The sequence below is a fragment of the Juglans microcarpa x Juglans regia genome, chromosome 4S, assembly GCF_004785595.1.
Source record: "Juglans microcarpa x Juglans regia isolate MS1-56 chromosome 4S, Jm3101_v1.0, whole genome shotgun sequence".
Classification (NCBI taxonomy): domain Eukaryota; kingdom Viridiplantae; phylum Streptophyta; class Magnoliopsida; order Fagales; family Juglandaceae; genus Juglans; species Juglans microcarpa x Juglans regia.
In genome coordinates, this window is record NC_054601.1 from 10,256,369 (window position 1) to 10,268,776 (window position 12,408).

Here is a 12,408-nt window from a genome sequence, read left to right on the forward strand (position 1 = left end):
CCACCTCTTATATATTGCACAAAATAGGCAGTAGGCAATTATTATGTAGTGGTTATGTTACTCATCATTCTATACATTACATATCATATTTCTTTTTATTTTTTAGTTTTTAAAATTTCATTTTTGTTTTATTTTTTTTAAATTTATTAAATTTTTTTATTCATTATTTATATAACACATATTTTATAAGAGAGAGAAAAAAAAAAGAAAAAAAAAAAGAACGTGTAATGGTTGGTGATGATAAATATAGAATTTTTATTATGCAGTGGCATGCAAGATCTTCGTAACTTGGAAATTAACAGAGGCTCGGATATTGAGGTTGACTTTGAAATAAATATGGCGGTCGTCTTGTCTAAATCAACGTACCAGATAAGGACCACCGATTCATCACGTTTGATTTGATCCAGCGATTGACTATTAGTATTATGGAAAAAGTATATTCATCATATATCCCATCCCATGTACACAACTCACATCATACTCTTTTTTTATTTTTTCTTATTTTTTTCTTTTTATCAAATTATTTTATCAAATATATGATATATATATATATGATAAATAGAAGAATTTATTAATTTTAAGAAGAATAAAATTAAAAAATTAAAAAAAAAAATGTGATGTGTGATTAGTAGGGTTGTGAATCTTTCTCTTCGATAACCGGGTCGGTACTTGCTCGATTAAACTCGAATCGAACTCGATTCGTGAAAAAAAAAAGTTCGTTTGTGAAAGTAAATATCCGCTCAATTTGTAAATGTCACATACCCGATAAAACTCGACTCGGCTCGGTTAAGACTCATTAAAGCCTGCTCGTTTAGGCTTGAGTCGACTAAATTAAAAGTCATTCATATATTGATAAATATATATATACACCTACATATGTATACATATATATATGTGTATTAGCTAATAATATAAGCATACCACTTTTATAATTAAATATATTATGTAATCTAATTACTTATGTCTATATTGTGAATATACTTCATAGGTATATTTTATAATTTGCATAATAATTAGTTGATAAAATTTAATAATTTTATATACTAGTATGTGAAAATTATATATAAAATAGATATATGCTATCATATTAAGTGTATGCATTAAAAATATATGTATACATATAATATATTATTATTTTGAATAAATATCAACTAGTTAGATATTAATTATTTATAAATTTTTCAAAATTTTATAATTCAATAGAGGTTTTACTTGTTAGTTGTATAAATTAATATTAAATCTTTTATTTTTTATTTAATTTATTATTTATTAAATCTTATTCAAAAAATAAAAAAATAAATAGTTCAAGCTCGACTCGATTTGAACTCGTTTGTGGGTCGACTTCAAGCTCGAGCTCGAATTGAGAGTTTAACTTATCGAGTCGAACTCGAATAAAGAATAAAAAAAATATCGAGTTCAAGCTCGAGTATTTTGAGTCGAACCAAGCTCGACAAGTCAAAGACCGGCTCGACTTGGCCCAATTACAATTCTAGAAAAATAAATGAGAATGATAAATAACAAAGTTGATTCGCACGTGGAAATCTACTGAAATGATAAGTACAAAACGAGATGCATAAATTAATTCTTAACTTGTACTCTACTCTTAAAACTCCCGATCCAATCCTTTATAAAAGGGCGTTTCTGTTTCCTCGCAATCTTCAAAGCAGATTACTCCAAGCCTTCACCCTCTCCATTTTCCAAAGGAGAACATATCCTACGCGTGAAAAGCAATGGAACCACCAAAACTTACCCATGACCACGAATGGGTCATACATATAAGTCGAGCCCTAGAAGAACGCCTCGAAGAGGACGATGAACCAGTTCCCACTAGCATCTTCAGCGTACCCAAAATCCTAATGTCTATCAAACCAGAAGCATACACGCCACAGCTTGTAGCCCTCGGCCCATACCACCACCGGCGGCTTGAACTCTTGGAAATGGAGCACTCCAAGCTTGCTTCAGCTATGAGAGTGCAAAAGCACATCAAAGAAATCAAATTTCGTGATTTGGTTAACCGCATTGTGGAAAGTGATTGCATCATTCGAGCTTGCTACCATCGATTCTTGGTGTTTGACCCAGAAACACTCGCATGGATATTTGCCATTGATTCTGCCTTCATATTGGAGTGCCTCCAAACCTATTCTTCCATAACAAACCGAGGCTCATTTTTGCGAATATCTTCTAAAATGGCGCAGTGGATCGACTACGCTAGGAAGAAAACCACACATGACCATGCAATACTCAGGGATATCATCATGCTGGAAAATCAGATCCCTCTCTTTTTGCTTAAAGAAGTCCACCACGCATTTTATTATTACGAAGATCGTGACGAAGTATTAGCCGACATGCTGTTGGGTTTCTGCAAAGATCTATCACCCATCAAGTATGTTAATGATCAACAAAATTTCAGGGAAGAATGTTTCGCGAGAGCCCATTTGCTAGATCTTCTATACTACATGGTAATTGCGCCAAACTTGCAACTTTCAACTGATTGTGAGCAGGAAAAGCCAGAAGAGGATAAAGAGATTGGTTGGTCTAGAAAAGCCTGGAAATTAATCTTGAAATCGCTGTGGTATATTTATTTTACCCCACTCCTCCTCCTTAACAGAATTTTCAAGTCGAAAGTAGTCACACTCATACTCTCAATACCATTCACAATAATCTCGACTTTTGCGAATCGAGGAAGCAAGAGTGCTACTGCTATAACCGACCTAATATCGACTGCAGAGAACGTGGCTGAGAATTTGGAAATCCCATCTAGTCATGACGACGGGAAAGACGAAAGTCTTTAGTCGAAGAGATTGCAATCCCAAGTGTGACTAAGCTTCATAAAATTGGTGTAAAATTTCGTCCAACAAAGGGTGGATTGAGAAGTATAAAATTTGACAAGTCTTCTGGCTCATTTTACCTTCCAGTTATTCACTTAGATGATAACTCCGAGGTGGTGCTAAGGAACCTCGTGGCCTACGAGGCATGTATTGCGCCTGAGGTGATGGCTTTTACACGTTATACAGAGTTGATGAATGGAATAATTGATACAGAGGAGGATGTGAGGATTCTTCGTAACGCAGGGATCATCTTGAACTGCCTCAAAAGTGATGTAGAAGTGGCAACACTTTGGAATGGGATGACGAAGTCTGTGAGGGTAACGAAAGTTCCAGTTCTTGACAAGGCCATTGAAAGCGCGAATACTTATTATTCGAAGAGTTGGAAAGTGAGCATGAACCTAAACATGAAGAATTATATCTTTTCTTGATGGCCATGTCTAACCTTTTTGGGAGCGAATATTCTAATATTGCTATCCGTGGTGCAAACAGCCTGTTCTACATACACTTGCTCTAAATGAGCCTTGTGAACATTCGCACTTTTTCTTGCCATACGATTTTATAATTTATTGACATCGACAGCACTATATATACGTTAATCAATTGTAAGTATATTCTTTGATACATAATTCTTTAATGTAATCAATGTTAATGCATTCTTTAATAAACAATTTCGTGTCATATTTCATTTTGAAAATTCAGTTTATCAAATATATATTCAACCCCTGAAAACATTCTGCATGGCGGCGTACGTGAAATTTCCTATAAAATAGAATAAGGGGAACTAGGGCAAATAAAATTTCGGAGGAAATTCCTTTCCTTGCTCGAGCACTCAATAAGTGCGAGGAAATTAAGAATTTCTTTTTATAACAAACAAGATGGTGTTTTAAACTAAAAAGGAAGAAAAGAGAACATGATGGTAATAGCATCCTGAACTCAAGGCAACCGTAAGAAAAAGTTCAAAACAGTACGAGAGCGTGCGAGTATGAGTATGTGGGTCCCTTGCATATTCATTCGAGTGCATTTTTTTTATTATTTTTTAAAGCGAGGAGACTATTTAAGGGGAAGAGACAGATTACGAGGAAATCTTCTACCAAACAGTATTTTTATTTAATTAATATGTGATTATTTATTTTTATCATTCTATTTAAACATATGCATATTTAAATATTTAAAAAAAATAGTAATAAATCATATTTTGATTAGGTGAAACTATATAGCAAAAAGTTTTTATGTTGAATTCTTCTAAGGAATATTATAGCGCCATCTTATGATGGATGATCAATGGGTTGGAGGATTACTATCATTGATTTATCCTCCTAAGGGATTTTTATTTCAAAATAAATGCTTTGACTATATATAAATCTTATGAAATATACGTGGTTTGATGTTGTACATTACATTATAAAACTATTTATATTGTAAAGGAGATCGATGAAGTTATGTCAAGTTATAAATTTATATATTTATGAATTTTTTTTTTTTATAGGTATAACACTAATATTATTTCAGTTTTGCTGGATACAAGCGGGGCGTGCAAGCGGCAGGTAATCAGGATGTGACGTGTAATAAAAAAAATAAAAATGTAAAAAAAGAAAAATAAGACTTCTCTCTTTTCAGCTTCTTCAACAGTACTCAACGTCATAAACCCAAACCCACAACTCTGATCAGTCTCCCTATTGTAAATAACTTCGGCAATCTCCACCATCCTGACCTGCTCGAAAAGCATAACCAATTTTTGACTATCAACGTCATAAGGCAAATTTCCAACAAAAAGTTTTGCTTCTTCTGGAGATTCTACAAACTAGTCTACATGTTCTTCTATCTCCTTAAAAATCCCATCATCACTACTCTCTACCTCCGCTTCAACGCCCTCCATGACCGAATCCTCTCCCTCAGCTTCCCAACCTGAAACACGGTCCTCGGTGTCAATGGTGATGGTGTTGTTTGAGGTCTGGGCTACAAAGGTAGCTATGGAGGAAGATGGAGGAAGATTGGGTCTTGTTTGAGGTCTGGGCTAAAGGTAGCTATGGAGGAAGATTGGGTATTGTTTTTGAGGGAGAGACATGGGGAAAAGAGTGAAGAGTGAGAGCACGAGAGGTTGAGCTTGATAGGTTTGGAGGGTACACAGAGAATCCAATATGGGTTTTTTGTGGTGGTGGTAAAGAGTGAGGGAAAGGTGGTTACGCAAGATGAGTCGGCCATTGACAAGGCCTTGAAGACTGACGTAACTGTAGCAGCCATTTCAATCGAGACGGAGAGGAGGGGGCGGGGGGAGAGGTTAGAGGAGACTGAGGAGTGAGACCTTGAGTTCGCCTTCACTCCCTTAAGAGAGAATTAAGAGAGAAGGAAAAATAAAAACACTAGCGTGGCTACGCCGATTGCAAGCTGTTTACATCATGTGCTTGCAAGTAGCATTTTTCATATTATTTTTTCAGTCAAAGTATTTGCTCTTTTGGGTATCCAGATCATCAAGGTTCCAATTTGTGCTATGTCTGACCCGGGGCAATTTGGGTCTTTTGATCAGGAGAACGAGAAGTGATCCTTCTGCAATCTTACTGAGAATGCATTTGGTAAGCTCAGGCCTTCTCCAGTTGATTGTGGACTTTTGTCTTGGATTCACTTAATAGGTCCTTTTTATTGGGCTTGGGCTAGATCATTATTATTTAATACATGGATCTTTTAAAATCAAGCTATTTTCTGCGCCAGAATATCATCCCGAGTTTATTTTTATTTTATTTTTTGTAGTGTTTGGAGCCTCCAATTTAACAATTCATATTTATTAAATGATTGTGGTAATGTAAACTCACTGCCGCCACGTCATCAACAAACAAAAAAAGTTATTGGATCGATTTTGATTATAAAGTAAATGAGCTCCCGAGCATATTTCTTTTAATATATATATATATATATATATATATATATATAAAAGTAAGGGTAATGTGCGATCAGTTGACCAATTTTATTATGTTTCAAATTTTTAACTATAAATGGACAGAAATTTGTCTATATTTTTAAAAAAATTTTCCTGTTTATAACACATTATATACACGATCTGCATAATATTTATAAGTATAATACAATCATTTACAAGAACTAAGTCATAACTATGTACATATATTTTTAAAATATATATTACAAGAGCGATAAATTTGAAATGAGATATTTAAAATATTCAACTTATTGTCTCGGGAACGGCATCAACAAATAGTACATTCAGCTTGTTTTGGCACAATTGGCTATATTCATTTATCTGTGCGTCCAACAGGATCATCCATTCTTTAGTTGAAATTTGACCTGCTATATTTTAAAAATATGGAAGTCGATCCTGTTATGATGGAAACATATAAATAAGTAATGTATAAAATTTCTAAAATAGATTTATAAATACACATCTTACCTCGTTTTCATGTTTTAAGAGATTCATTGTGGTGCAATTGATGATCTGTTCTGCTGTTTATCTGAACGTTACGACTGCTATAGATTCACTATCATCGTATACCTCTAAATATGCACATCATCTAAAATTAACAAGAAGATTATTATTTGTTAGTATTTACATTTAGTACGTTCTATTTTTTATGTTACACGCGCGTGCCACCATGCCTTGGAGAGCCTAATGCCGCCACGTGCAATAGCCTTGGGAACAGTGGCATCGGATCTTCTAGATCTGACCTATAATTTTACTCTTAGTGTGGTGCATGAGCTGCACACACTGCCACAGCCAGTGACGATCTTTTGCCAGTGATTCGACACAGTTCCAGGTTGCTACTATCATATCTTCCCCTTTTTTCTAACCAATGTTCAAGTTAAAATGATCATGAAAGTCTCATTCAGTCAGTCCAGGCCAACAAAATGTAGCACATAATTCTTCATTGCGACTTCTAGCCGTAGTTTTATAGTCTGTTTATCAAATTATGTAAAAACCGTTTCAAACAACTTCCCCTTACAGAAAATGGGTGGAGCCAAATTTTTTGCTCTCTCTCTCTCTCGTGTTGTATCTGTTTGCTTTGTAAAGATTATAGGGGCTTCCACCCCATCAAACCTTGTATCCTATAATTCTTTAATTCATATATGATATGTTTACTTAGAAAAAAAAATGAATAAAAAAAGAAAGAGAAATGCTTTTTTGTCTTAAATTTTTTCATCCCAAATTATTCTTACTAGGTGGAATATTTAAGTGGTGACAATTCAAGTAGTTAATATATAAACACATTTAGGGCTAGTTTGAATAGTGAGTTGAGATAAGATGAGGTTTGTGAATAGTAGTGAGATGGTTTGTAAATAATAATGAAATGGTTTTAGTTAAAATGTTATGTGAAGTGTTGGAAAAAGAGAAAAAAAAATTGAATAAAAATATTATAAAGTTCGAATATTGTTAGAATATAAATTTTTAATATTATTTTTGTTTTGGATTTGAAAATGTTGAATTATTTTTTGTATTTTGTTTGGAAGTTTGAAAAATTTATAATTACTAGATAATGTCTAGATAAAAAAGTTAAAAATTTGAAATTAAAAAATATTTGTATTTATATTTATGGTGTTTGGATATTAAGATGAAATAAGATAAGATTAAAATATCTCAAAAAATTGGGGTTAGGATTGGGGTTAATAAGATCTAGATGATGATTAGCATTTTCTTTTAATGAGAATCAGTTGTGACAGATAGTTTTGAAAGAGATTGAGATTTTCTTTAATTTTATTAATTCAAATATAATTTAGATAGAGATATAGACACAATATGGGACTCTTATCTTAGCATGCGGTGGGATTTGCATGGAATATTTAATACAGTGAGATGCAATGATACTTGTGTTTTTTTTTTTTTTTTTTCAAATTGTAAAAACTATTTAGATCAAAAGAAAGAATAGTAAGAAATTTCGTCAATTTCTGCTTTGTTATTTATTATTTCTACACACTACATATTATATTTATTTAATATTTAATATTTAATATTTATTTTGTTTTATTCTTCTTAATCTTATTTAATTCTTTTACTCATCATTTATATAATATATATTTAATAAAAGAAAAAATAAAAATAAAAAATTATATATTATATGTAGTATTTAAGAATGATGAGTTTCTTTCTACAATTAGACTAAGTAAAAGTGGCAGGTGTAGTTCCAAGAAATGGACTAGGGCCTCAAAAGATTCGAAATCTGTACTTTTGGTAGTGGTTTATGCTTAGGGTAATGCTACAGTCACCATTGTTAGACACGTTGTTGAGTCCCGCTTGACGTGTGCACTCTACTAAAGCAGTTCTTTTCTTTTTTTATTCATTTGCTTCCCGCGCCCGTGCCCAGCTCTATTCCCCTCTGCACCCATTTCATTTTCCCCAAACCAGTCCTACCCCCAATTGACTGCCCCCAAACCCAGTACAAGATCAATTCTTTGTGAACAGTGCGATCTTTTTCCTTTTATGTTTATCCTCCAACCACAACAATGATGAACCACGAGACATAAGCCAAAAGAAACAAACCATTGGACAACAAGAATGAAAGCAGAAGCACCTGTAAATGCAACAAACTGCAGATGATGATTAAAATACTAATGAATACAAATCAACAACAACAAAACAAGAAGATGATAGAAACTTGTAGAAAATACAAATTGAAAATAGAAGACTTCAAACCAAAGGCCATCGGCCCTTCTTAAGAGATATTATAGATATGCTGAGTCTTTGATTGGAACCAATATTTTATACACCAGTGGATGAATTCTGGTTGACAGGAGAAGAATACGAGAAAAAATAAACAAAGTAAAAACAGATGTATTCCTTTTCAAGTCTTGAAGATTTTCATATTTTTATTTAAAAACTTTGGCTTTCTCTTGGAACTGGACAACATAAAGAATGTAGTTTTCAGCATGATAGTAATGAATTAATGTAATAAATAAATTACGAAGCTTCCTGCGCAGCCCCCATACGAAGAGGGGACTCTTGTGCCGGTCGGAGATGGGTCTCTTGTGACGGTCGGGGTTTGGGATCAGTCAATCGGGGGCAGCACTGGTTTGGAGAAAACAAAATGTGCGAAGGGGAATAGAGAGACATGGGCACGGATGCAAATGAATAAAAAAAGGAAAGAAATGTCACAGTAAAGTGCACACATCAAGAGACACAAAAACGGTGTCTAACAACGGTGGTCCTAGCATTTTCCCTATGCTTATTAAATATGCACACGTTCTTCAAACTTTCATGATGTTTCATCATTTGTATCTTTATATATAATTCTCTAACGTACTTAAAAAAATAAAAAACTTCCAATTATAAATAGATTTTATAAAAATAAATTTATAAATTAATATAATTTATATTAATATAAGATTTATTTTATAATAAAAATAATTTTATAATTTAACATATAACGTCACGTTAAATTGTGAGTTTATTTTTATGAAATTTTTTTATAGCTAAAACATTTATCTATTTTCAGCTCGTTCATTATAATTCATAAACAGTTCACTACTATTTTATTACTAATGTATTTGATTATTATTGGGAATGATTTGTTATATTCTTCGAGCCTAATCATCATGGCATTTCATTTCCTTTCCACACAAAATGGTTGTGCATATTATAAAGTACTCCTTCATCTCTGACACTGAAGTTGCACCACATGCCTTATACCATTAGAGTTGATGGCCTTTTGGCTTTCAAAACTAGTACAGGCTGAACAATTTCCACATGATGATCTACTTCCACACCCACAATTATTTGACCATTTCGTGACTGCAGATAGCATCACCCAATGTCAAAACAAATGTAGAATAATCTGAAGAGAAAATCGTGACCAGGGAGTGATCAAAATGCATGTGAGAATCAACGCTAGCTATATATCCATGCACAGTATCTTTCAAATGGACGACGATACTTTAAATAAATTAGCCGTTGGTAAATCCCAGAGGGTTTTTAAGTTCTGGGTGGACATTTCTGAGATCAGATCATCTGCATGCATGATTGGAAAAAATCTTAGGTGCAGCCACTGTTTGCTGCATCCAAATTGCACACATTACGTGTCACTGCGTGCGTCGTCTTGGGAGATTTGCAACACATTTTGAAAATTCATTTCGTCTCCCCCCCCCCCCCCCCCCCCCACGTAATGCTTTCTTCCTCCCTCCCTGTTTCTTTCTTCCTCTTCTCCCTTCCCATTTCCTTCCTTATTCTCCCCCACACCCCCGAGCTCCTCTGCACTGTGATTCCCAGAGTTCCTTTGCACTGCGATTTCAAGTTCGCAGGTGATCCTAACAATTTCTTCTTCTTCTTCTTCTTCTTCTTCTTCTCTTATGAGATTTCTTCTTCTTCTTCATTTAAAAAAGGATTTTTTCTTCTCTAAGGTTTCTTCTTCTTCTCTGCGAGTTCGACACACTCAGATTGAAACCCTCAATCCACCGACGTGAAGCCTCAGATCTACGGGATGGGTAATGTATCGTTTCTTGTAAATAATCTTCTTCATGTTTTTCCATGTATCACACATTTTTTCTCTATGATTCTAGGGTCTAGTCACACATTTCTTTTTTTTTTTTTTCTCTCTCTGTATTTACAGCATCTCTTTTTTCCTCTAGGGTTTAGTTATATGAGTTATAAATTAATAGTATTTTGTTAGAAATTAATGGGGTTGTTTCTGGATGATGCATATCTAGTATTAGCTAGAGATTGGAGGTTGCATTCTATCCTGGCTGGTGTTAGTTTATTATTGAAGGTGGAAATAGTTAAAGCTAAAACGAATCAGATTTTAGTGGAGGGTGGTGCAATGTAACCTCTTGGGTATGTTGTATATCTTGATTTTGGTCATGTATATAGATATATATGTGTTGTACTGGACTTATATTGCTTTGAATCACGAATGTAGGCGATGGATGGTGCATCACTATGGGACTCTAGTCGGGTTTGTTCAAAACTGTGTGTGGATGGCATTACTTTGGTTCTCCCTTGTCATGGTAGAAACGATGGATCTCCCCATACTTGTTTTTATTTCTCACTTGGGGCGATGATGAAGAAAACAGTGCGTACAAAACTCGAAGTAGCTTGAAACATTCAAGGTGCACCTAACCTAACCTATACATCCTTCCTTGACATCTTCTTCTTCTTCTTCTTCTTCTTCTATATATATATATAAATATATATATATATATATATTTTCTTTCAAACTATTAGATCTTCAATGCAAAAACTGTAAATTGAGTTCAGTTATAGAAAAATAATCTAAACTATTACAACCATTCAAAGCAAAACCAGAAAATTAAACCTAGGCTATTATAGAAGTTGATGGTGGGTCTTTCCCACTATGAAGCTGATTTTGTTTGAAATGTACAACCAAAATCAGTTATTTCCACCTTCAATAATAAACTAAAACTAGCTAGGATAGAATACACCCAATATTTCCAACGCTTATTAGAATAGAATGCATGTTCTCTTCACTTACCTAGGTTGGGTTTGATTACTTTGAAATAGACCATGCATGTGGTTGTACTTTATTCACACTAGTTAATAGAAAATTAGACTATATGGCTTTCTATTATTAGTTAAACCCCCTGGTTTGACTAGTAATGTCAAAGTTTTTGCTATTGCAGTGAAAGCAGCCTAGAAATGAGATGAGTAAAACTCTTCTTCTTAAATTTTGTCTCTTTAACCAAATTTATTAAGGGGCACATTTTAAATATATGTCTATTTATGTGGTTGGCATATGAAACTATTTAAAAAGGTAGATAGATATCAGTTGGTGACAATGATTGAAGTATAATTGTATGTTATTCTTTTTTTAATCTTGGGTATGTGTTAATTTTTGGGTGATTGTAGTGATTTTTCTAATCTTGGTTTGGGTACTTTAATTTAATTGCATTGGGTGAAGCATCTGTAACCTATGATGTAAAGGAATAGGATAAGCTTGCACTAAAGTGGGTTGCGGATGAAAATCAAGTGCAGTTCGACTACTGTCAATCTGGTTTACTTTTATTATTCAATCAGCTAATTACTGATAAGTTTTCAAGCATTTATATATACATGAAATCTGGTCAAGTTTTGGTAGATTTATTTATAAACATGGAGAGGACTACGGTCTTGGACACTCAACTTAGGGTCACCTAATGAGATCAAAACTCTTGCTATATGTATGTGGTGGGAATCAAAAGAGAGAAAATGGATGTAGTTTGAAATGCAATCTTCCACTAAATGAAAAGGTTTCTAATGCATACAGAGCCAAAACCCTATTGATGCAAATGCCCTCTCTCTCTCTCTCTGGTTTAGTCATGAGTGAACCGAATGGTCAATATTATCTGAGAACTAACCCCTGCCACTTGAATATCTTCTTTTCTTTATAAATAAGCTACCTGGCTGATCCAAATCTATATTCTTATTGGCATCTTTATCCATTTGGGAACACTAATTTCTGTTTGTTTAGTCTGATTTTATTTGCCATATCAGATAGTAAAAATGGAATCTGACCTCACCCTTCCTACCACTATTGTGTACTTAGATATACATTTACCATCACTAACTACATCATTAACTATTGTAACTTTATAAGTATTGTATCCTTTAAAGGAAGCATGTCGTTATTGTCATAAATAGATTGATGGAATGATA

At 33.7% G+C, this 12,408-nt stretch overlaps 1 protein-coding gene and 1 long non-coding RNA gene across 2 annotated transcripts; both read left to right on the forward strand.

The window, feature by feature from the left end:
• Positions 1–1,730: 1,730 nt before the first annotated feature.
• On the forward strand, positions 1,731–3,256 carry LOC121262026 (putative UPF0481 protein At3g02645). The gene is made up of 2 exons (XM_041164463.1): positions 1,731–2,784; positions 2,916–3,256. Exons 1-2 carry the CDS (start codon positions 1,731–1,733, stop codon positions 3,254–3,256), a joined length of 1,395 nt encoding a protein of 464 aa, XP_041020397.1.
• Positions 3,257–4,691: 1,435 nt separating this feature from the next.
• On the forward strand, positions 4,692–5,038 carry LOC121263419. Its single transcript, XR_005940258.1, has 2 exons — positions 4,692–4,792; positions 4,849–5,038. It is a non-coding gene; the product is annotated as an uncharacterized LOC121263419 (long non-coding RNA).
• The last annotated feature ends 7,370 nt before the right edge of the window (positions 5,039–12,408 follow it).